Source organism: Hyla sarda, chromosome 3 (assembly GCF_029499605.1).
Source record: "Hyla sarda isolate aHylSar1 chromosome 3, aHylSar1.hap1, whole genome shotgun sequence".
Taxonomy (NCBI): Eukaryota; Metazoa; Chordata; class Amphibia; order Anura; family Hylidae; genus Hyla; species Hyla sarda.
The window spans coordinates 179,511,875-179,536,742 of NC_079191.1; the positions used below are offsets into that span (position 1 = coordinate 179,511,875).

At 47.0% G+C, this 24,868-nt stretch overlaps 1 protein-coding gene across 2 annotated transcripts in view; it reads left to right on the plus strand.

Annotated features, from left to right (window-relative positions):
- EIF4G1 (eukaryotic translation initiation factor 4 gamma 1) overlaps positions 1-24,868 on the plus strand; it is a 91,493-nt gene that overhangs the window by 59,884 nt on the left and 6,741 nt on the right. For both annotated transcript variants that reach the window (XM_056565651.1, XM_056565652.1), the window contains 9 exons: positions 460-657; positions 18,551-18,697; positions 18,820-19,056; positions 19,327-19,431; positions 20,739-20,993; positions 21,506-21,605; positions 23,638-23,740; positions 23,833-24,080; positions 24,180-24,307. In XM_056565651.1, the coding sequence (XP_056421626.1) occupies positions 460-657; positions 18,551-18,697; positions 18,820-19,056; positions 19,327-19,431; positions 20,739-20,993; positions 21,506-21,605; positions 23,638-23,740; positions 23,833-24,080; positions 24,180-24,307 (1,521 nt within the window). The remainder of the gene's footprint in view (positions 1-459; positions 658-18,550; positions 18,698-18,819; positions 19,057-19,326; positions 19,432-20,738; positions 20,994-21,505; positions 21,606-23,637; positions 23,741-23,832; positions 24,081-24,179; positions 24,308-24,868) is intronic.

The following is a 24,868-nucleotide window of genomic DNA, read 5'->3' on the forward strand; positions in this document are numbered from 1 at the left end:
CAATTGTGCAAATGTAGACTGTATTAAAGCGTGTTAACCAGCCTTGCCAAAGTTATGGCCTATCCTCTTTTAATTTTTTGGGACAATGCTACTACTAACTGTACAGCAGGTAATAAAGAAGGCATTGAAGAGGCAGCTAATCGTCAGAAGGCCGAATCTGTCAGTCAAATATTGATGTCCTATATGGAGGATCTGTAATGCTTAAATGTGATTATATATTTTCATTGTCAACTAGTGTCAGAACATCATCATGAAAGCGCATGGGAGGAACTGTTGCATGTTATATTCCTGCTGTAAGATAACGGCAAATTATTGGTTTTGCTGTTTGAAGAACAGCTGTGGAAAATTGAGAATTCAAATTTCTACCCATGCTTTTTCTTGTGCCCAAATATATACACCCACATTTGTGGGGATATCGTAAGCAGGGTTCTCACTATTAAATGTGTCCTGCCTTTACAGGAGTTGTTCCGAAGAGTGCGTAGTATCCTCAACAAGCTGACTCCACAGATGTTCCAACAGTTGATGAAGCAAGTCACTGACTTGGCCATAGACACAGAAGATAGACTGAAGGGTGTCATTGACCTAATATTTGAAAAGGCCATCTCTGAGCCAAATTTCTCTGTCGCATATGCCAATATGTGCCGCTGCCTTATGGGGGTAAGTCTGTCTGGTACAATGATATTAGAATAATATCAGGTATATTAAAGTAAGGATTTATGTTGAATGAACTTTAAGAATTTGATTTTCTCTAGACAGAATTAATCTCAGTTAAGGACTTGTCATCCAGCAGTAAAATAAGGCTTTGATCGCTGGGACCACTTTATTTACAGAAGTGGAGGTCAATTTTTCCCTGATTGAATGGAGTGGCAGTGGTCCGGTTCTGCCACTGCTCCATTCACTTTGGGACTTGCATACATAGCCTGGTTCATTGCAGAGTTTAGAAGTTTCATTAACCTCTTAAAGGGGTACTCCAGTGGAAAACAGATTTTTTTTCTAATCAACTTGTGCCAAAAAAAAAAAAAATCAGATATGTAAATGACATCTATATAAAAATCTTAATCCTTCCAGTACTTATGAGTTGCTGTATGCTGCAGAAAAAATTGTATAGTCCTTTTGTCTGACCACAGTGCACTCTGCTGACACCTCTGTCCATGTCAGGAACTGTCCAGTGCAGGAGAAGTTTGCTATGGGCATTTGCTCCTGCTCTGGACAGTTCCTGACATGGACAGAGGTGTCAGCAGAGAGCACTGTGGTCAGACAGAAAATAACTTCCGCTGGAGAATACAGCAGCTGATAAATACTGGAAGGATTAAGAGATAGATATATATATATATATATATATATATATATATATACACACACACACACACACACACACACACACACACACACACACACACACAATATTTGTGGGGCAAACTCGGGGGGGGGGGGGGGGGGGGGGGGAATGGCTAATTTTGGGGGCTTCCATTTCTAAACAGTGCACTTTTCGGTAAAAATTACACATATTTATTTTGTAGATACATACAATAAACCAGTTAAGGATGCAGGGCATACCTTTATGCCCTGTTCCCATTACTAGGGATTGAAGTACGCTCACGAGCTGAGCACTCTTTATAGCCAATGCCATCGTCGCTCCTGGGGCTGCCCACATGTTTTTTCTTCAGGGGTCCCGATGGTGTGGACGTCCTGCACAACTCGCGGGCATAGTCAAAGCAGGGTGCCTTGCTCCCCATGCTGCTTTTCTGCATGATAAAAAAGAAAAAAATTTCTCTATTGGCTCCATTGGGGGACACAGACCGTGGGCACAGACCGGGGGGTGTATCTTGCTGTCTCTAGGAGGTGTGACACTATGGTAATAAAAGTCAGCTCCTCCCAGCAGGATATACCCGCCTTCAGGCTCTGAGCTAGTCAGTTTAAGCTTAGTGTCTGAAGGAGGTGGACATGGGCTGGATTCTCCAGTCCAGGTCTTCTGTTTTTTATTTTCCTAGTATAGGGACGTGTTAGTTTTTTTTATTCCCTTTCTTTTCCGTTTTCAGGCGGGGACTCAGGAACTGCGGTTCACTGTTTCCCCATTGCGAAACAGGGGGCACAAACATTGCGTATATGCGCTGTTAACCCCCTCTCGCCAACGGTCAGCGTCTGGGTGGTACCTCATGGGTCCGAGTCCCCCTTTTTTCTCTGCTCCCCTCGCTCGCGCATAGCAGCCAGGCGTGATGCAGGGACAACAAAGCTGACTGAAGACTTCACTGAAGACTCCATTAGGTAAGTTCTTCTGACTGAGGTAAGTACTTTCCCCTTTTTCCCATAGGTATGGACTCGCAACCTCTGGAGACCCCATGTTTTGGCCCACATTAAGTGTATGGGGCTTGATTTTACAGGGGCTGCACTTATGCTGGGGGAGCAGCGACATGAGGGGGCATATTTTTATAATGCACCTTACTTTTGGTGGGCATGTGATATGGAACACTTTAATTTGTGAGTGTGTGTTTGGTGAGACTTCTCAGCGCCTTATGAGCGGCTGTCAGCCGCGGCGCTGCTTCGGGTCAGGCGCTTTCAGTGCCGGCTTCCTTCTTCTGCTTGCGCCTTATTTGCAGCTGCAAGCCGCGGCGCTGTTATGAGCCGGGCGCTTCTGTGCCGGCTTACTTTCGCTGGCAGCCGCTGCCGGCGTTCTGGCTGCCCGCTCTGTTCCCCCGAGCGCATATACAGCTAGGCAGGTGCGCTCGGGACAAAGAGCGGGCGCCATGACAGTTCTTCTTCGGCCGTCTGGGTCTCCGCCCACTGGGCTGGGAGCTCTGAGGCACGAAGCAGCATCCTATCAGCGCTGTGGGCGCGATTTGCTTAGGTATGAATTGAATATTGTGTGCCTTGCTCCAGGCATGCCCCTCCCTCCCTATTGGCTGGCTTGTTCGGTCTCTCTGGCTTCACGGAGCTAGTTCTCCTCACTGCAGCTGACAGGGGACACATATCGGGTGAGAAAGTTCCTGTCTTCTTTTTTAACCCATTATATCCGTACCCAGGTCTGTTACTCCCTCTAATCAGAAACCTGGGAGTTCAGTGACATACTATACCTGTAAGCACTGTCATACCAAGATGCCTGGCTCCTCTGAGCCCGCTTGCTCTGCCTGCTCCCCCAGACCCTCTGGTGCCCCCTGATGCCCCTTCGGTCCCGGTGGGTTCAGCCGCCCCTCCGGCTTGGGTTTCTTCCCTGACCCAGTATATTGCTGACTTGACCCAAGTCTCCCGTTGGGTGGCTGAGGACTCCCGGGAAATGGTGTCCACCTTGAAGGGGTCTTCCCGGCGCAGGTCCTCTGAGAGGGCCCGCTCTTCGTCTCCTCGTACTTCACGCTCACAAGTGTGCTAGGGGTGCCTCGTCGGACTCTTCCATTGAGTCTTCGGACAGACGTGAGCGTTCCCCTCGCGGGTCCCGCACCCCTCTATCATCTGGGCACAAATGTCGCTCTTCCAGGGGACGTACTCTGAGTCGCTGCTCTGCCACGCTAGAGCCGCGAACCCGTTCTGGATCGCCCCCCTCCAGGACTGCCTCTACTCACTCACATTCCCCTGGTGAACTAGTGGACAAGGCTTCCGAACCGGCATCTGACCCAGAGGACCGCTCGGACTCAATTGCTACGGTGAACTCATTGGTGACAGCCATAAGAGACACCTTTCACTTGGAGGACCCAGGATCTTCGGATGTCAATCCAGGAGTATCCTTTCATCGCTCTAAGCCAGCACTTCAAAGGTTCAGCTCTCACGCTGACTTTGACGACATTCTGGAATCCGCATGGAAACATCCAGACAGAGATTCCCGGGAGTCAAGACAATTCAAGAGCGTTATCCATTTGACAAGGACTTTGTCGCTAAGGTGGCTTACCCTCCCTCAGTGGATCCACCAATCTCCCGGATCTTTAAGGCGACTACACTGCCTCTGGCAGATGCCGCTGCCTTCAAGGATCCCGCGGACAAGAGGGTGGAATCTTTAGCGAAGTTTGCTTCTGAAGTAACTGGCTCTTTTCCTCTTCCCATCTTCGCCTCGACATGGGTCTCCAAGGCCCTGTCGGAGTGGTGCCAACAGCTCAATCAGGATATCTTAGCGGGATCCTCCCCATAGGACCTGTCTGCTTTGGCTCTCCGTTGCGCCAAGGCTGGGGACTTTATATGCGCGGCTTCCATGCAGTCAGCCCGTTGTTCTGCCTTTGCAGTGGGTCACCAGGGGTGTGGAAATTTGAAGAAAAAAAAAAAACTACTTGTCCAATGGACTAAAGCGGAACACTATCTACTTGTCCCTCAAGAAAATCCACTTGTCCTGGTAGATAAAATTTCAACCAAAATAGTACGATCCCCCCCACTAGACCACCAGGGATGGATATAAGATCCCTTTAGACACTGCTGTCAACTTAGACAGCGGTGATCTAATGGTTTAATAGCGGCCACGGTGATCGCAGCATGCCAGGCTGTTAGCGGCGGGAGAGCTGTAGCTAGCTCCTTTTACACCCGAGGCACGCCCCCCCATCTGACCCCTATAACGCCAATTATTCCATATACAGGGATGTATGAGGGTAATCTTATGTGCCGTGATCTGTAGTTTTTATCGGAACCATTTATTATCAGAACTTTTATTAGGAAAGGGGCTTATTCACATATATACACACTTTTATTCACTATTTTTCAGTCCTCATAGGGACTTGTACACGGATTCTTTCGATTTGATAAGTGAACGCCCCTGTTTTTTTACGGGGCGGGTGGGTATTGGTGTTGTGCTTCTCCAGTTTGTGTGGTGCATTTTATTTACTCTAATTTGTGTCAGAAAATGCTGGAAGTTGCATTTAGTAGATAACTACAACACCCAGCATGCCCTGATACAACCTATGGTTGTGTGGGTGTTGCAGCATGTTACACTGTATAGAACTATAAAGTGTAACATGCTGGGAGTTGTAGTTTTGGTTTGTCAGCTGTAGAGCCATAGTCTGTGTCAAGGAATACTGGGAATTACAGTTAGTAACTACAACTCCCAGCATGCCCTGATGCAGCCTATGGCTCTGCAGCTGACCCGAACCAAAACTACAACTCCCAGCATGTTACACTTTATAGTTCTACAGTTTAGGTTATGGTGCAACATGCTGGGAGTTGGTTTTGGTTCGGGCGTGTTTGCGTGCATCCGTGGGGCTCTTGGTCGGCGGGTGGGATTCTGGGGGTGCAATTTAGTGCGGGTGACCAGAAGCCACTAAAAATAAAAAATTAGATAGGACAACTGGCAGCAGCATTTGTCAGTCCGCCCCTGTACAAAACATACATACACCGGCCACTGCCCCTATATTATACAGCACATACATCATACATAGACACAACATACATACATACAAACACCGGCCACTGCCCCTATATTATACAGTATATACATACATAGACACAGCATACATACGTACATACACCGGCCACTGCCCCCTATATTATACATTACATACATACATACATCATACAGACACATCATACATACACCCGCCGCTGCTTCCCCATCATACATTACATACACACATAGACATCATACACACATCATACATATGCACACATCATACATACACCCGCCGCTGATACACCCCCCCTAATTATACATTACATACATACCGGTATACAACCACCCTTCCCGCCGCCTTCATGCTCTGCCTCCTCACCTGAGCTTCACACTGCTTCACGCTCACTTGCTTCTACATTACACAAGAAGCAGGGGGAGAGCGAGGACGAACACAGCTCTGTACACAGCTCCTCCCCTCCCCCGCACACAGCTCCATCTCCTCCCCCTGATCTGTCTCCACAGGACCTCATCTACCATGGAGAGGCTGCAAGTTTGCACGGGGAAAAAACAGAGCGGGGGGGGGGGGGGGGAGAGAGAGGACGTCCGTGCAGAGCTCCTTCACTTCCATAATGACTGCTGTGTGGGAGGAGGACAGACTGCACTGAACGGGGCTAGGGAGGATTTCTGTGTGTGAGGACAGACTGCACGGGGAGGATTTCTGTGTGTGAGGTGGACAGACTGCACTGCACAGGGCTAGGGAGGATTTCTGTGTGTGAGGAGGACAGAGTGCACGGGGAGGATTTCTGTGTGTGAGGAGGACAGACTGCACTGCACGGGGCTGAGGATTTCTGTGTGTGAGGAGGACAGACTGCACGGGGCTGAGGATTTCTGTGTGTGAGGACAGACTGCACGGGGATGATTTCTGTGTGTAGGAGGACAGACTGGGGCACGGGGTGAGTTCTGAGCAGCGGCCCCCAGCTACTGAAATCAGCTGGGGGCCGCCGCCCCCTCTATACACCCTGAGCGCGGGTGTGAGGTGAGATTTCCGAAGTCGCTCCGGCCCTGCTAGCCCGATACAGGGCTAAATCTATGAAAAATTCACCTGCCCGGCGCCCAAAACTACTTGTCCCGGGCGTCGGGCGATAGGATTCCCACATCCCTGGTCACCTAGCAGCCCTCCACCGCTCGATGTGGCTTAAAGCTTGGAATGCGGATGCCGCTTCCAAAAGGTCTCTCACTGAGCTTCCCTTTACGGACGGCCGTCTTTTTGGTAAAAGCCTTGACGAGATTATCTCTGAGGCAACGGGAGGTAAGAGTTCCTTGTTACCTCAAAATAAGGCTCACCCTACTTCCCAAAGGAAGTCCTTTTCCTTTCAGTCCTTTCGGACCTTTGGCCCCACTAAGGGGTCCGGACAGGCGCCCTCGCGGGGCAAGAAGTCTCCCTCGTTCCAGGCACGCCAGTTTTGGAAATCGGACTCCAACCGCTCTGGCCGTTTTGCGCCCAAATCAGGCAACCGCAAACCCACTTCTGCATGAAGTGAGGCCTCCACCCGGTTTCTTTGCGGGTGGGAGGTCGTCTCTTGTTTTTCCGAGACATCTGGACCTCATACATTCAGGACTCTTGGGTCAGGGACGTGGTGTCCAACGGTTACCGAATCGAATTGGCCTCCCTTCCGAGGGATCACTTTTTTTCGATCCCGGGCCCCTCGGTCTCCTCCCCTGGCAAAGCAATTCCGTGCGGCTCTCCAGTCTCTGCTTCTCCAGGGGGGTGATCGTCCCCGTCCCTCCAGGTGAACGGTTTCAAGGTTTCTATTCCAATCTTTTTGTGGTTCTGTGCGACCAATCCTAGACCTCAAGCGCCTCAACAGTCATCTTCTCATCCGCCACTTCCAGATGGAATCTCTCCACTCGGTGGTGGCGTCCCTGGAACAGGGGGAGTTCCTTTCATCGGTGGACATCAAAGATGCCTACCTCCATGTGCCAATATTTCCGGGCCATCATCGGTACCTCAGTTTTGCGGTTCCGGAGGGGCAATTTCAATTTGTTGCCCTCCCCTTCGGTCTAGCCACGGCTCCTCGGGTCTTTACAAAGATCCTTGCGCCAGTGATGGGCCTGTTACGGTCAAAGGGGATCTCGGTGATACCCTATCTGGACAACCTTCTCATCAAGGCTCCAACTAGAGACCAGACTCTGGAGAATCAGGAAGTCACTCTCCACACCCTGACTCGCTTGGTGTGGCTGATCAACCGGGACAAGTCTGTCCTCCGGCCTACCCAGTCGCTAACCTTTCTGGGGCTTCGATTCGACACTGCCTCTGTCCGAATTTGTCTTCCGCCGGACAAACGTCTGGCGCTCCGGGAGGGGGTCCGCTCCCTGCGGACTCGGGTATTAGTCTCCATCCGCACTTGGCAGTCTTGGGTCGGATGGTGGCAACTATGGAGGCCGTACCCTTTGCCCAGTTTCATTACTGCCCCCTCCAACTGGCGATTCTCTCTCGATGGAACAGATCTCCCCTGTCCCTATATCGTCAGATTATTCTCCCTCTCAGGGCCCTTCTTCTCCAAGGGCGGTCGTTTCTTCCCCTTCATTGGCAGGTTGTTACGACGGATGCCAGCCTGTCGGGCTGGGGCGGCGTGTTCAGGGATTGGACGGTTCAGGGACTCTGGTCTCCCCAGGAGACCCTTCTTCCGATAAACATATTGGAATTACGGGCGATTCTTCTTTGTCTTCTTCATTGGGAGCCCCGTCTTCAGTCCCGTCCTGTCCGCGTTCAGTCAGACAACGCCATGGCTGTGGCGTACATAAATCGACAGGGCAGCTCGGCAGCCATGGCCGAGGTTACCAAAATTCTCTCCTGGGCAGAGAGCAAGGTTCCGGCCATTTCGGCAATCCACATTCCGGGAGTGCTCAACTGGGAAGTGGACTTCCTCAGTGGGTCCGACCCCGGCGAGTGGTCTCTTCATTCGGAGGTCTTCACGCAGCTCTGCGACCTCTGGGGCGTTCCGAACGTGGACCGCTTCACGTCTCGACACAATCGGAAAATCCTTCCGTTTGTGTCCAAGTCCCGGGACCCTCAGGCTTTGGCCGTTGGCGCCCTAGTGATTCCTTGGGCGGGGTTCGCCCTACCTTATCTGTTTCCTCCTCTTCCACTCCTTCCCAGGGTGCTGAGGAAACTCAAGGCAGAGGACGTCCCCGCCATTCTGGTAGCTCCAGATTGGCCCCGAAGGTCCTGGTACGCCGACGTAGTCAGGCTCCTGGACGACGTTCCTCTGCGCCTTCCGCTCCGCCCGGATCTTCTCTCTCAGGGTCCTCTTTGCCACCCCAATTTACAGTCGCTGCATTTGACGGAGTGACGGTTGAGACCGTGGTTTTGTGGGCCCGCGGGTTCTCTCCCCAAGTCATTCGCACCATGCTCAAGGCTCGTAAGCCCTACTCCGCAAGAATTTACCACCGTACTTGGCGGTCTTATTTTCGTTGGTGTGAAGCTCAGGACTTCTCCCCGGTGACTTTCTCTGTTCCCCGTCTTCTCTCCTTTTTGCAGTCGGGGTTGGAACTGGGGTTGTCTCTCCGTACCCTTAAAGGTCAGGTTTGGGCCCTTACTGTTCTCTTCCAGCGGCCCCTGGCTTCTAATCCTCATGTCCGGACCTTCCTGCAAGGAGTTGCGCACGCTGTTCCTCCTTATCGGTCACCCTCTCCTCCTTGGGACTTGAATTAGGTTCTGAGTGCCCTCCAGGGTGCACCCTTTGAGCCCCTTAGAGAGGTGTCTCTCCGCCTCCTTTCTTGGAAAGTAGCGTTTCTTGTGGCTATCCCCTCCATCCGGAGGGTGTCTGAACTGGCAGCTCTTTCCTGCCGTTCTCCGTTTCTGGTGATCCACCAGGACAAGGTCGTTTTCCGGCCAGACCCTTCCTTTTTGCTTAAGGTGGTCTCGGCCTTTCATCTGAATGAGAACATTGTCCTCCCGTCCTTTTGCCCGGCTCCTTCTCATCCTAGGGAGCGCTTGCCACACAAGCTGGACGTAGTTCGGGCTGATTCCTTTTTCGTCCTTACGGAAGGTCATCGCAAGGGACAACCTGCTTCCAAGGCCACCATTTCTAGGTGGATTCGGTCCGCCATTTCGGAAGCCTATCGCTGTAAGGGGAAGATTCCTCCTTTCCGGGTTGTGGCTCATTCCACACGTTCTGTTGGGGCATCCTGGGCTCTCCAGAATAGAGCCTCGGCCTCGCAGATTTGCAAGGCGGCTACCTGGTCGTCTTTGCACACTTTCTCAAGGTTTTACCGGGTTCATACTTTCGCATTGGCTGATGCTAGTCTGGGGCGTAAAGTGATGCTGGCGGCAGTGGATCGGCCGTCTGCCTGATTACTTATCTGCCCACCCAAGGGTGACTGCTTTGGTACGTCCCACGGTCTGTGTCCCCCAATGGAGCCGATAGAGAAAAGGAGATTTTTTAACACTTACCATAAAATCTCTTTCTCGAAGGATCCATTGTGGGACACGGCTCCCGCCCCTTTTGGGTTTTTCCTTTGGTTCTTTGTCCGAGAATGTGTTCAGTTATGTTTTTTCTTCTGGTTCTCGGACAGTTTTGGGTCTTTTCCTTGACCTATTGGTCTCCTCCTATTGCTCTGGGACTTAAACTGACTAGCTCAGAGCCTGAAGGCGGGTATATCCTGCTGGGAGGAGCTGACTTTTTTTATTACCATAGTGTCACACCTCCTAGAGACAGCAAGATACACCCCACGGTCTGTGTCCACGGTCTGTGTCCCCCAATGGATCCTTCGAGAGAGATTTTATGGTAAGTGTTAAAAAAAATCTCCTTTTTTAATTCCCTGTTCACGCAGGCCATTTGGTGGTTGGTGCCCTCTTGTGGCCAATAATTGTATTGCACTGAATTATATTGCTGCTCCCCCTTGGCAACCACTCGCTATTACAGCCTTAGTTGGTATTTAATATCTGCAGGGTCCCTTTCGAAGGGTCTGTATTGGGGGCTGCTTTATGTGCTTCAGTCACCCTGTAAGGTGACCTGCTATACACAAATTACATTGAATCGGTTAAAGTATGCCTTTGATGTCCCAAATTTCTGCATTGTCGCTCACTGTCAGGGAGCATATGCGAACTGCCGTGGCAGGTTGTTACCAGGGATTTCACGATCCCTTGGAAACTACTGGGGATGTATTCAATGCCTGACCACTCAGTCCCATACCATGTACAAGGGCTTTTGCCTTCCTGGCAGATGCGAAGGTCTCTTTTGAGGTTCCTCCTCTGTCAAGTCTGCCGTCCACCCATCCAGGGGGTGTTCTTGGCATGTCTTACTATGTGATTCCCTTCTCCACATCTAGTGCAGGGCCTCTGTGGGAGTATCCCTGCGTGAGCATGAACTGGACCTGATAGCAATATGCCTGACCGTAGTCTTGCCTGTCACTCATCTCACAGCTGCCGCATCCGGGACTGGCACTCCTTTACCCCCACTACTGTTGCGAGGTGTCTAAAGGAGTGACCCATGGTATACTATGGACCCATACCAGTCAGCCAGACAGTGGTCTGCGTGGTTTCCTCCGCCGCCTGTCACTCATCACACAGCTGATGTATTCGCAGCTTGAGTTCTGGTACCTCACTGCTGTGCGAGGTTTCTGAAGGAATGACACGTTGTCTACCATGGACCCTTACCAGTAAGCCAGACAGTGGTCTGCATGGTTTCCTCTGCCGCCTCTCACACGGCTGATGTATCTGCAGCTGGAGTTCCTGTACCCCACTACTGTGCGAGATATATGAAGTGACCCAGTGTGTCCTACAAACCCTATATGGGATGACGAGCATGCGCTCCACGGCTCCTCAGCCTCCCCCGATCTCCCAGGGGGGTGCAGTTTCTATCCACTATCCATACTGTGTCTGCATGGTTTTCTACTCCACCAGGTCACCTCCCCCATTGACTCACTTTCCATGTGAAGTTCCACAAAGTGTCTATGGGTTCATGAGACCTCTTCTATCTGTAAGTCAGATTGTCTGCATGTTTCCTGCAACACATACATACTTCATCTCTTGCATCTGCAGTCCTGGTGTGTGGCACCATTTAGAAGATGTGTGGGTTTTTCATGCAGGTACCAGGGACCTTCATGGCAACAACAAAACTCTCTGTACCCCTTTCTAAGGTTGCAACGTTGGTCTGCTAGAGGCATATATTCCATCCTGCTGGTCTGTTGGAAGTCTGCGGTTTCCTTAGTGTCTGCAGTCTTGGTATCCCACTACTTTTGTGCACTACCAATGTCTGCTCTGTACATATGCTATAAGGCTACTCTGTACGTGTAGAGTCCACCCTCCTTCTGTGCGGCGGTTAAGCACCTCTGTTCTGGCAGGGCCTGATAGGGCGACGGTCAGTTCAGCCCTGTGGGTCTTGAGTCTCTACAGAGGATGGTCTCTTCCTTTGGCATCTTAGTCCATCTCCTTGGACAGGGGATCTTCCGGGAACTCAATTCCTGGGCCTCGGTTGTCTCTGCCCGGATCTCGTCCGCAGGCCTTGTGGACACGTGAGTTCGGTCTCTGGACTGATTCCCTTTCTCTGGTTGTTTTTCCCCACCCTAGGGGACTGCTTTGGTACGCCCCATCAATATAGGTGTCCCCCCAATGAAGAGTGACCTAGAAAAAGAGTTTTTTTTTTTTTTTTTGGTACTCTCCGTAAAATCTTTTTCTCGTAGCCTTGGGGGACACCGCATCCACCCATTTCTTCAATTTTTGTTCGGATTATCTTTTCCAGTTGTTGTCGGTGTTTTTTTTTTCTTTCTTATCCGGGATTCTTTTCTCGGGCTCTTCGGACTTGTTCTTTGTTGGCTTCGCCTACTGCTTTGTGGCAAAACTGATTACCTCACTTCCAGTGGGCGGGTATATCCTGCCAGGGAGGAGACTACTTTTTTTTTTTTTTTTCCTAGTGACAGCACCTCCTAGTGGCAAGAGCATATACCCATCAGTATAGGTGTCCCCCCCCCCCCCCCCAAATGAAAGCTACGAGAGATTTTCAGTGAGTACAAAAAATCTCATTTTTTGGTCACTTTATATACTTAAAGAAAAACTAATAAAAAGCGATCAAAAAGTCCCATCAAAAGAATAATGGTACAGATAAAAACTACAGATCACAGAGCAAAAATGAGACCTCATATAGCCCATGTGTGGAAAAATATAGTTATAGGGGTCAGAAGATGACAACTTTAAACATACTAACTTTGGTGCATAAAGTTATAATTTCTTCAAAGTAATAAACTAAAACCTACATAAACTGGGGATCCTTGTAACTGTATGGACCTCATAGGCGTGCGCACGGGGTGTGCCCAGGCACACCTTAATCCAGTGGCGTTGCGACCCGGGTGCGGCCCGCACCGGGTGACACCAAGATGCTCAGCAGCACCCCCTATCTGTGCTCGACCGTCCTTCACCAGCCCAGACCCCCGCTGTGCGGTGCGCCTGTCCGTCAGGCGCACCGCACAGCGCTGCCTCCTACTCCTGTTTGTGCCCCGCCCCGCTCCGCTCTGGCTCACCTTCAGTTGGTCCGATCATGTGACGGCGCGTTACTGCCGTCACATGACCATCAGGACGTCACGCTGTATTCAAGGACGCCTGCCCCAGAGCGTGACGTGACGGTACGCAGTTCGCAGGATTACCGCGCTGAGTGAGTGAATGTTATTTCAACCTGCCTACTGGGTCTGGGGAGAGGGGATTAAACTGGGGGGGTACTACCATCCTACTGGGGGGGAGGGGGTCATCAGGGGGGTACTACCTTCTAACTGGGTGGGGGGGATAGGGTTAATCTGGGGGTTACTGCATTCCTACAGAGGGGGAGGGGGTTAATCTGGGGCCCCGAGTAGGCAGGTAGTACCCCCAGATTAACCCCCTCCCCCCCAGTAGGATGGTAGTACCCCCAGTAAGAGGGTAGTACCCTCAAATTAACCCCCTCTTCCTGCCAGTAGGAAGGTAGCACCCCCAGATGCTGGTGGCCTCCATGTCTATTTTGCTTTTGTAGGGAACTGTACTGCACCTAATGTGGTGAATTATACCGCACCTAATGTGGGGGAACATACTGCACCTAATGTGGGAACTATACTGCCAACCTAATGTGGGGAACTATACTGCACCTAATGTGGGGGAACTATACTGCACCTAATGTGGGGGAACTATACTGCACCTAATGTGGGGGAACTGTACTGCCAGCCTAGTGTGGGGGAACTGTACTGCCAGCCTAGTGTGGGGGAACTGTACTGCCAGCCTAGTGTGGGGGAACTGTACTGCCAGCCTAGTGTGGGGGAACTGTACTGCCAGCCTAGTGTGGGGGAACTGTACTGCCAGCCTAGTGTGGGGGAACTGTACTGCCAGCCTAATGTGGGGGAACTGTACTGCCAGCCTAGTGTGGGGGAACTGTACTGCCAGCCTAATGTGGGGGAACTGTACTGCCAGCCTAATGTGGGGGAACTGTACTGCCAGCCTAATGTGGGGGAACTGTACTGCCAGCCTAATGTGGGGGAACTGTACTGCCAGCCTAATGTGGGGGAACTGTACTGCCAGCCTAATGTGGGGGAACTGTACTGCCAGCCTAATGTGGGGGAACTGTACTGCCAGCCTAATGTGGGGGAACTGTACTGCCAGCCTAATGTGGGGGAACTGTACTGCCAGCCTAATGTGGGGGAACTGTACTGCCAGCCTAATGTGGGGGAACTGTACTGCCAGCCTAATGTGGGGGAACTGTACTGCCAGCCTAATGTGGGGGAACTGTACTGCCAGCCTAATGTGGGGGAACTGTACTGCCAGCCTAATGTGGGGGAACTGTACTGCCAGCCTAATGTGGGGGAACTGTACTGCCAGCCTAATGTGGGGGAACTGTACTGCCAGCCTAATGTGGGGGAACTGTACTGCCAGCCTAATGTGGGGGAACTGTACTGCCAGCCTAATGTGGGGGAACTGTACAGCCAGCCTAATGTGGGGGAACTGTACAGCCAGCCTAATGTGGGGGAACTGTACAGCCAGCCTAATGTGGGGGAACTGTACAGCCAGCCTAATGTGGGGGAACTGTACAGCCAGCCTAATGTGGGGGAACTGTACAGCCAGCCTAATGTGGGGGAACTGTACAGCCAGCCTAATGTGGGGGAACTGTACAGCCAGCCTAATGTGGGGGAACTGTACAGCCAGCCTAATGTGGGGGAACTGTACTGCCAGCCTAATGTGGGGGAACTGTACTGCCAGCCTAATGTGGGGGAACTGTACTGCCAGCCTAATGTGGGGGAACTGTACTGCCAGCCTAATGTGGGGGAACTGTACAGCCAGCCTAATGTGGGGGAACTGTACAGCCAGCCTAATGTGGGGGAACTGTACAGCCAGCCTAATGTGGGGGAACTGTACAGCCAGCCTAATGTGGGGGAACTGTACAGCCAGCCTAATGTGGGGGAACTGTACAGCCAGCCTAATGTGGGGGAACTGTACAGCCAGCCTAATGTGGGGGAACTGTACAGCCAGCCTAATGTGGGGGAACTGTACAGCCAGCCTAATGTGGGGGAACTGTACAGCCAGCCTAATGTGGGGGAACTGTACAGCCAGCCTAATGTGGGGGAACTGTACAGCCAGCCTAATGTGGGGGAACTGTACAGCCAGCCTAATGTGGGGGAACTGTACAGCCAGCCTAATGTGGGGGAACTGTACAGCCAGCCTAATGTGGGGGAACTGTACAGCCAGCCTAATGTGGGGGAACTGTACAGCCAGCCTAATGTGGGGGAACTGTACAGCCAGCCTAATGTGGGGGAACTGTACAGCCAGCCTAATGTGGGGGAACTGTACAGCCAGCCTAATGTGGGGGAACTGTACAGCCAGCCTAATGTGGGGGAACTGTACAGCCAGCCTAATGTGGGGGAACTGTACAGCCAGCCTAATGTGGGGGAACTGTACAGCCAGCCTAATGTGGGGGAACTGTACAGCCAGCCTAATGTGGGGGAACTGTACAGCCAGCCTAATGTGGGGGAACTGTACAGCCAGCCTAATGTGGGGGAACTGTACAGCCAGCCTAATGTGGGGGAACTGTACAGCCAGCCTAATGTGGGGGAACTGTACAGCCAGCCTAATGTGGGGGAACTGTACAGCCAGCCTAATGTGGGGGAACTGTACTGCCAGCCTAATGTGGGGGAACTATACTGTGTGCGTGTATATATACATGCGCACGCCTATGATGGACCTACAGAATAAAGATGAGGTGTGATTTGTCCTGAAAAGTGCACTGCGTAGAAACGGAAGCCCCCAAAATTAAAATTTTTAGTTTTTGTTGTTTCAGTGCAGATTGTTAAAAAGTGATGTCATTACAAAGTACAATTTGTGACACAAAAAAAAAGCCATTATATGGGTCAGTAGGTGCAAAATTGAATGTGTTATGATTTTTAGAAGGGGAAGAGGAAAAAAGATTGTCCGGGTCCTTAAGGTCAGAAGGGACTTAGTCCTTAACCCCTTAAGGACCGGGCGTTTTTCCGTTTTTGCTCTTTCGTTTTTTCCTCCTTACCTTTAAAAAAATCATAACTCTTTAAATTTTGCAGCAAAAAATCTGTATTGTAGCTTATTTTTTGCGCCACCAATTCTACTTTGTAATATCAGTCATTTTACCCAAAAATCTACGGCGAAACGGGGGAAAAAAATCATTGTGCGACAAAATTGAAAAAATAGACATTTTGTAACTTTTGAGGGCTTCCGTTTCTACGTAGTAAATTTTTTGGTAAAAGTGACACCTTATCTTTATTCTCTAGGTCCATACGGTTAAAATAATACCCTACTTGTATAGGTTTGATTTTGTATTACTTCAGAAAAAAAATCATAACTACATGCAGGAAAATTTATTCTGACCCTATAACTTTTTTATTTTTCCGTGTTCAGGGCGCTATTAGGGTTCATTTTTTGCGCAGTGATCTGAAGTTTTTGGCTGTACCATTTTTGCATTGATCTGACTTTTTGATTGCTTTTTATTCATCTTTTCATGATATAAAAAGTGGCCAAAAATACGCTATTTTGGACTTTTCAAATTTTTTGCGCGTACGCCATTGACCGTGCGGTTTAATTAGCGGTATATTTTTTTAAATTCGGACATTTCCACACGCGGCGATACCACATATGTTTATTTTTGTTTTTATTTACTGTTTTTTTTTTATTATTGGAAATGCCAGGTGATTCAAACTTTTATTAGGGGAAGGGATAATTCAAAGGGTTAATGATTTTTTTTACTTTTGCAATATTATAGCCCCCATAGGGGGCTATAACATTGCATTTACTGATCTTTAACACTGTTCAATGCATCTCCATAGAGATGCAATGATCAGTGTTTTCGGCGATTGCTCAAGCCTGGATCTCAGGCTTGAAGCATTCAATCGGCGATCGGACTGCAGGAAGGAAGGCAAGAGACCTTCCTCCTGTAGTACAGCGGTTCGGGATGCCGCGAGTATACCGCAGCGATCCCGAATAGCTCCCTGGGCTAGTCGGGGACTTTTACTTTCACTTTTAGCCGCGTGGCTCAGCTTTGACCGCGCGGCAAAAGGGTTAATAGCGAGCGGCACCGCGATTAGTGCCGCACGCTATTAGCGCTATTGGCACACTATGGCGCCGGGCCCGCCATGATATGATGCGGGGTCACCGTGGGACCCCGTGTTATATCACGGGAGTGGGACCAAGGACGTACTCATACGTTCTTGGTCCTTAAGGAGTTAAAATGATACCAAATTTATATAGGTTAAATAATTATAAAAATTATAACTTTTTGTGCGTAAATGTACGAAAATTGTCATCTGACCCCAATAACTGAAATTTTTCCGTATACGGGGCTATGAGGGTTAATTTTTTGCACAGTGATCTTTAGTTTTTATCGGTACTTTTTTTGTTGTGATAAGACTTTTTGACCGCTTTTAAGTTTTGGTTTTGATTTATCAAGTTACCAAAAATACACGATTCCTGATTTTGGTATATTTTTTTAGGTATACACCATTGACTGTGCAGTTTAACATTATATTTTAATAGTTCGGACATTTACGCATGTGGTGACACCATGTATGTTTGCTTATTTTTGATTACGTTATTTTATTATGGAAGGTGTTAATTCACATTTATTACCTTTTTTACATTGGGCTATTACATGTGGTGATTTGATTGAATACACTGTTAAATGCTATGCCATTGCATAGCATTGATCAGTGTTATCAGTGCTCCATTTTTATCTGCCATGGCAGACTGGAGCCTTGGAATGCCAAGCAGGGAGCCAGGTAAGGGCCCTTCTTCCGTCCTCTCAGCTGTTCTCAGGGCGGCATCTAAAGGATCCATGCCAGATCAATGATATCTGGCATTAGCCGCTGGTCCTGTTTGCAGGGAGAGAATTTGTATAGTTAAAGAAAAAAAACAAAACCCCTAGTGCCTCTGGTGTCCTGCTCAGGTCGCCGGCTGTGATCCTCTTCCTGAGCTGCAGTGTGGGCACGTAGTGACAATGGGGCCCAGTTGTGACATACTGCTCAGCCAATTGCTAGCCCAGCCAGACATCGCTGTGCCCAGTGATTGAGCAGTGGTATGACACCTTTGGGCCCGATGTTATTCCAGACCAAAGCATCACTCTGCAGCTCAGGAACACGATTGCAGCCAGGTACCAGACCAGGGCACCATGGGAGGAGAGCACCTGAAGGCTTAACCAGTTAACTGGATTCTCCCTGCAGTGGACATATGCCAGATTAGAAAAATTGGACTTAGTAATTTAGGTAAACAGTCGGTGTCCTTAGAGGGTTAAAAATAACCAGGCCTCTTAAACGGAACAGTTAGGTGATTTTGGCTTGAGTTAACAATAAAGCTTGTTTTTATCAACTTCAGTAGTTGTGCAAGGGGAGGGTAAATATTCTTTAAAAAATAAGATGGCAAAACTGGTTACCGAGCAAAGGTGGCAAGGTCCCTATGTATCCGATAACTCAGTCACTGATCGTGTTCCATAAACATAGATGAACCAAAGTGTGTACACCTGTTAAGGCTGTAACATATAAAACCCTTTGAAGTAGAAACTGAAAGGCCATGTGTTCATTTTGGCTATAACAGGTTAAATTATCTCTTATTTTGCCCTAAATCGTAGTTTCTCGGTTGAATGATTGGGGGACGCAGGCATCCGTGGGTATAGAGCAATTGACAAGAGGCTTTTGCTGCTGTTTTCATTATTTTGATATTCTTTTCATTTTGTTGGTGTTCTAGCCATTTCCTTTTTTTTTACTCCCTCTTTACTTTTCCAGCTTAAGGTCCCAACTACAGACAAACCAGGAGTGACTGTCAATTTCCGCAAGCTGCTACTGAACCGCTGCCAGAAAGAATTTGAGAAGGATAAGGATGATGATGAAGTCTTTGAAAAGAAGCAAAAGGAGATGGAGGCTGCTGCTACGGTATTTAAGCATGTCGATACTGTCAAATTCTGTATTGTTAACATTGTGTTAAGTTTTGCTTTGTGCTTTGTTATATTGTGGTTGTTCAGTACCTGACATTTTTTTATTTTTTTCAATACAAGCCGGAGGAAAAGACTCGACTTAATGATGAGCTGACAGAAGCAAAGGATAGTGCTAGACGCAGGTCCCTTGGTAATATAAAATTTATTGGTGAACTTTTCAAATTAAAAATGTTGACGGAAGCCATTATGCACGATTGTGTAGTGAAGTTGCTAAAGAACCATGATGAGGAGTCTTTGGAGTGTCTTTGTCGGCTGTTGTCTACAATTGGCAAGGACTTGGACTTTGAAAGGGCTAAGGTAAGACTATCATTTGATCTATCGCCAAACATGTCATTGCATGCAAAGGTGTAAATGAGTCTAAAATTATGGAAGGTGTTTTCACAATCTTCCTGGTGACCAATTTTCTTAAAAAAAATAACATTTCTAAAACAAATATTTCCCTTTCATACCATAACCCCTTCTTTATCTTTTTTTGTTAGTATTACTTTATCTTTTTGTTTTGCATCTGTCTACAATAATTTTTTCGGGATATATTTGTTAATGAAACTGTGTTTTTACGTTAAACAGCCTCGTATGGATCAGTATTTCAACCAAATGGATAAAATAATTAAAGAAAGGAAAACTTCTTCTCGTATCCGATTCATGCTTCAGGATGTCTTAGATCTACGAATGGTAAGAGCTTTATTCTGGAATTCTCATGATACTGATATGTGTGTGTATATATATATATATGTGTGTGTGTGTGTGTGTGTGTGTGTGTGTGTGTGTATGTATATATATATATATATATATATATATATATATATATATATATATATATATATATATATATATATATATATATATATATATATATATATATATATATATATATATATATATATATATATATATATATATATATATATTTTATATATATATATATATATATATATTTTATATATATATATATATATATATATATATATATATATATATACATACACACATACACACATACACATATATATATATACACTCACTCACTCACTCACTCACTCACACACACACACACACACACACACACACACTCACATACACTCACACACTCACATACACACTCACATACACATACACACACTCACACACACTCACATACACTCACACACTCACACACACACACACACACACACACACACTCACACACACACACACACACACACACTCACACACACATACACTCACACACACATACACTCACACACACATACACTCACACACATACACTCACACACACATACACACTCACACACACATACACACTCACACACACATACACACACATACACACACACATACACACACATACACATACACATACACACACATCGAATCCGTCACTGATGGGTGACCTGATTAACATTGATTCTTACTACATGGGGCACATTTAAAGGATTGGAATCTGAGCAGGTACATACTGCATGCTATTTCATGGCCTCTTTCAGGAGGATAATGCGTTCTACCATCTAGTGCAGATGGTTTAGGAATGGTTTGAGGAACTTTGAAGAGTTTAAGGAGTGGATTTGGCCTTCACAAATCTCAATCCTGTTTATCATGATATGTCGCACAATTTGTAGTAAATCTATACCAGCCCAGACCTAGCTTACAAAACTGGCTGTGGACAACATTTAAGTGTCACATTTTGGTACATCAGGTTAAAAGGTTGCAGATTAACCATACTAAGTGGTGTACAGAAGTGCAAATTAAAAATAATAAAAAAAAAAAAATTGTATTTCACATGCCCTGCAACCATTTATTAAATATGGAGCACATACATGATCACCCCATAAAAGTGTAGAATTTTTTTTATCTAAATGTCCCCCGTGATGTCTGTTATGACACCAGAACATAACAAATTTGTTCATGCACTGCTTTTGTTAAGATCTCTGTTTAGATTTGCAATTGTTTACATTTTTTTTTTTTTTTTTTTGCTTCTTTAGTGCAACTGGGTACCTCGTCGTGCAGATCAGGGACCCAAAACTATAGATCAGATCCATAAAGAGGCAGAAATGGAAAAGCAACGTGAGCAGGTTAAGGTACAGCAGCTAATGTCTAATAAGCAAGACAAAAGAAGAGAGCCACCAGGACGCCCTACTGGTGGACGTGGCAGTCAGCCAACTGATGATGGCTGGAATACTGTACCCATTAGTAAAGGAAGCCGTCCCATTGACACAAGTAGGATCGCCAAGATAAAGGTGAGCATGTGACTAAATGTTATGTACAAATACTGATTTTGTAGCATCAGCTGGTGATTACCACCTGTTTACTTTTTTTTTTTTTTTTCTCCTCTGCCACTTTAAACACCCTAATATACACCTTTTAAGGTAGGGTCACACACAGCACATATGCAACGTATTTGAAATCTGGGGGGCAGCAGGATGCGCTATGAGCAGACACACAGGCTTTCCCCGCTGCAGCCCTGTGTGCGCAATAAGGTTTGGAACCTGACCGATCCTGACTGCACACACAAAGCTGCGGAGGAAAAACCAATGCGTCTTCTAGCGCATACACTGCGTATTTCACGCTGCCCGGCAGTTTTCTCGCACAATCATGTAGGCTGCGTATACGCGTGGTGTGTGACCCTACCCTTAATTCTTGGCCACATGAATTTTCTAGCTGACATTTGCTTGCCTGCCCATCACCATTTTGTGAAGTGGTGTTTGTACTGTGTATATACTTTGTTACATTGTAGTTTATTTTCCCCTAGCTTGGTTCTATTGATTCTAACCAACTGCTGGCACCTGGAGGTCGTTTGAGTTGGGGTAAAGGTAGCAGTGGAGGTACTGGAGCAAAGCCAGCTGAATCCAGTAAGTCACTGATATGAATATATATACATGATCAGCCTATTCTGCAGCATTTTACTGTTTGAAGAGTACATACTGTTATGGCCTTAAATGTTGGCACCCCTGAAATTTTTCAAGAAAATGAAGTATTTCTCACAAAAAAGGATTGCAATAACACATGTTTTGCTATACACATGTTTATTCCCTTTGTGTGTATTGGAACTAAACCAAAAAAGGAGGGAAAAAAAGTGAATTGGACATAATGTCACATCAAACTCCAAAAATGGGCTGGACAAAATTGTGGAAAAATAAGATTGTTTGAAGCATGTGATGCTCCTTTAAACTCACCTGGGGCAAGTAACAGGAGTGGGCAATATAAAAACACACACCTGAAAACAGATAAAAAGGAGAGAAGTTCAGTGTCTTTGCATTGTGTGTGTGTCACACCAAGCATGGACAACAAAGAGAAGAGAACTGTCTGAGCACTTGAGAACCAAAATTGTGGAAAAATATCAACAATCTCAAGGTTAAAAGTCCATCTCCAGAGATCTAGATTAACCTTTGTCCACAGTGCACAACATTATCAAGAAGTTTGCAACCCATGGCACTGTAGCTAATCTCCCTGGGCGTGGGCGGAGGAGAAAAATTGATGAAAGGTGTCATCGCAGGATAGTCCGGATGGTGGATAAGCAGCCCCAAACAAGTTCCAAAAAATAGTTTGCACTGACACTGATGCTCCCTGAGCCTGCAGGACAGCTTGAATATTTGTCGACATTTAAATGAAATTAAACGCTATGGCAGGAGACCCAGGAGGACCCTACTGCTGACATAAAAAAAGCAAGGCTACATTTTTACAAAATGAACTTGAGTAAGCCAAAATCCTTCTGGGAAAACATCTTGTGGACAGATGAGACAAAGATAGAGCTTTTTGGTGAAGCACATAATTCTGTTTGCCGAAAACAGAATGCTGCCTACAAAGAAAAGAACACAGTACCTGTAGTGAAATATGGTGGAGATTCAATGATGATTTGGGGTTGATTTGCTGCCTCTGGCACTGGGTGCCTTGAATGTGTGCAAGGCATCATGAAATCTGAGGATTACCAATTGCTTTTGGGTCACACTGTACAGCCCATTGTCAGAAAGCTGGGTTTGAGTTCAAGATCTTGGGTCTTCCAGCAGGAGAATGACCCCAAACATGCGTCAAAAAGCATCCAGAAATGGATGGTAAGAAAGTGCTGGAGAGTTGTGAAGTGGCCAGCAATGAGTCCAGATCTAAATCCCATTGAACACCTGTGGAGAGATCTTAAAATTGCTGTTGGGAAAAGGCGCCCTTCCAATAAGAGAGACCTGGAGCAGCTTGCAAAGGAAGAGTGGTCAAACATTCCGGCTCAGAGGTGTAAGAAGCTTATTGATGGTTATAGGAAGCCACTGGTTTCAGTTATTTTTTTCCAAAGGGTGTGCAACCAAATATTAAGTTAAGGGTGCCAATAATTTTGTCCAGACCATTTTTGGAGTTTGGTGTGACATTATGTCCAATTTGCTTTTTTTCCTAAAATATATCTGGATATCACCAGCGCTGGAATGGATTGAATGGAGTATATATCTCTAGCTGCAGCAAAACCAAATCAGCACACGTCCCCGTATGTTGTGCAATAAGTGGCGATACAAAGGATATATATTAGTGGTATGCGCTGCTGTAGAGGGTGTGTTGATAGGACAGAAGGATGTTTCAGTATTGACACTTTACTTTTTTTGGTTTAGTTCCAATACACACGAAGGGATAAAACGTGTATAGCAAAACGTGTTACTGCAATCCTTTTCTGTGAGAAATACTTCATTTTCTAGAAAAATATCAGGGGTGCCAACATCTGTGGCCATGACTGTGTACCGCACAGAAATCAAAGGTAACAAAATTAGACACTCTGTTTAAACAAGAGGATCAAAGGCCCTGCTAGTAAGAGTTTACTATCTGAGAGCCTCCAACCAGTGTTTATGGTGATTTATGGAATAGCAGTCCTATATCAATGTATAAGTAATCGCAAACTTGTTTCCTCAGCGCCTGAACCTGACCGGCCAGCAACCAGCACACTTAACAGGTTCTCTGCCCTGCAGCAGTCTGTAAACGCAGAGAGTCAGGATTCTAGACGAACAGTTCAGAGGTAATTTTTAAACAGAATGTTGTATTAATGTCTTTACTATAGCTATTACTGTAGATATTGAAAATAACATGCCCCCCTATTGTCTGTTGCAGAGGAAGTTCAAGCCGTGATCGCTCTGAGAAAGACAGAGGAGACAGATTTGATAGAGGCGAGAGGTTTGATAAAGGAGATCTTTTTGAACGTTCTGGTCGCTCAGATCGGGCAAGAGCTGTACTTACAAAGAGGAGTTATAGCAAGGAGACAGATGACCACAGCAGAGAGAGAGGCAGACAGATTCCACAGGAAGCAGTAAGAAAAGTAGCAAGTATGACTGAACCAAGAGATCGCAGCAAAGACAACAGTAAGTAGTTTTGCGTGTCCCTCCTTGAATGCTTCTTTTATTCCCCTGGCCTACAATCTGTGCATTATATTAATACATACTTTACATTTTACTTTGCAGTTAAGCGTGAGCCGGCAACATCCGCTGCTGCTCCGGTTGTATCCTCTAAACCTGCTTTGTCCGAGGAAGAATTAGAAAAGAAATCTAAATCGATCATAGAAGAATATCTACATATAAATGATATGAAGGTGAGGTATATTCTTCAATTGCTGTATTTCCATAACTTTTTTCATTCCTCTAAGGCTAGGTTCAGACTACGGAATTTCCGACTCTCTGCCTGCAAAATTTTCCACCTCCAAAGGCGTTTTTCAGTTTCATGCGTAATTTTGTCATTTCTGCGAGTAATCCGCCGCTATTCCAGCAGGGAAATTACACCACCAAATCCACCTTAAATTTCTGCTTCAATTACAAGCAGAAAACAGTGTGAGTGCTAAGAGCCAGTTTCAGCCCCTTTTGGACCATGTAATCACATGACCCAAACCAGTTCAGTCAATTTTTTCAATGTGGGCTAGTCCAAGAACCAGTGGGCTGATCATATTTAAATTTCTGGCTCAAATCGGTATGGATTTCCCCCATGAAATCCCCTTTCAATCTGCCTACATTCCGTGTTTGAACAAAAATCCGACGGGAAATGAGAGTCCCATTGAAGTCAGTGGGATACTGCTGCGGAAATCCGTCTGAAGAAAGAGCACCTCCTTTCTTCATACGGAAATTAGACACGCAAATTCCGAGTGAAAAAATCTGAAGTA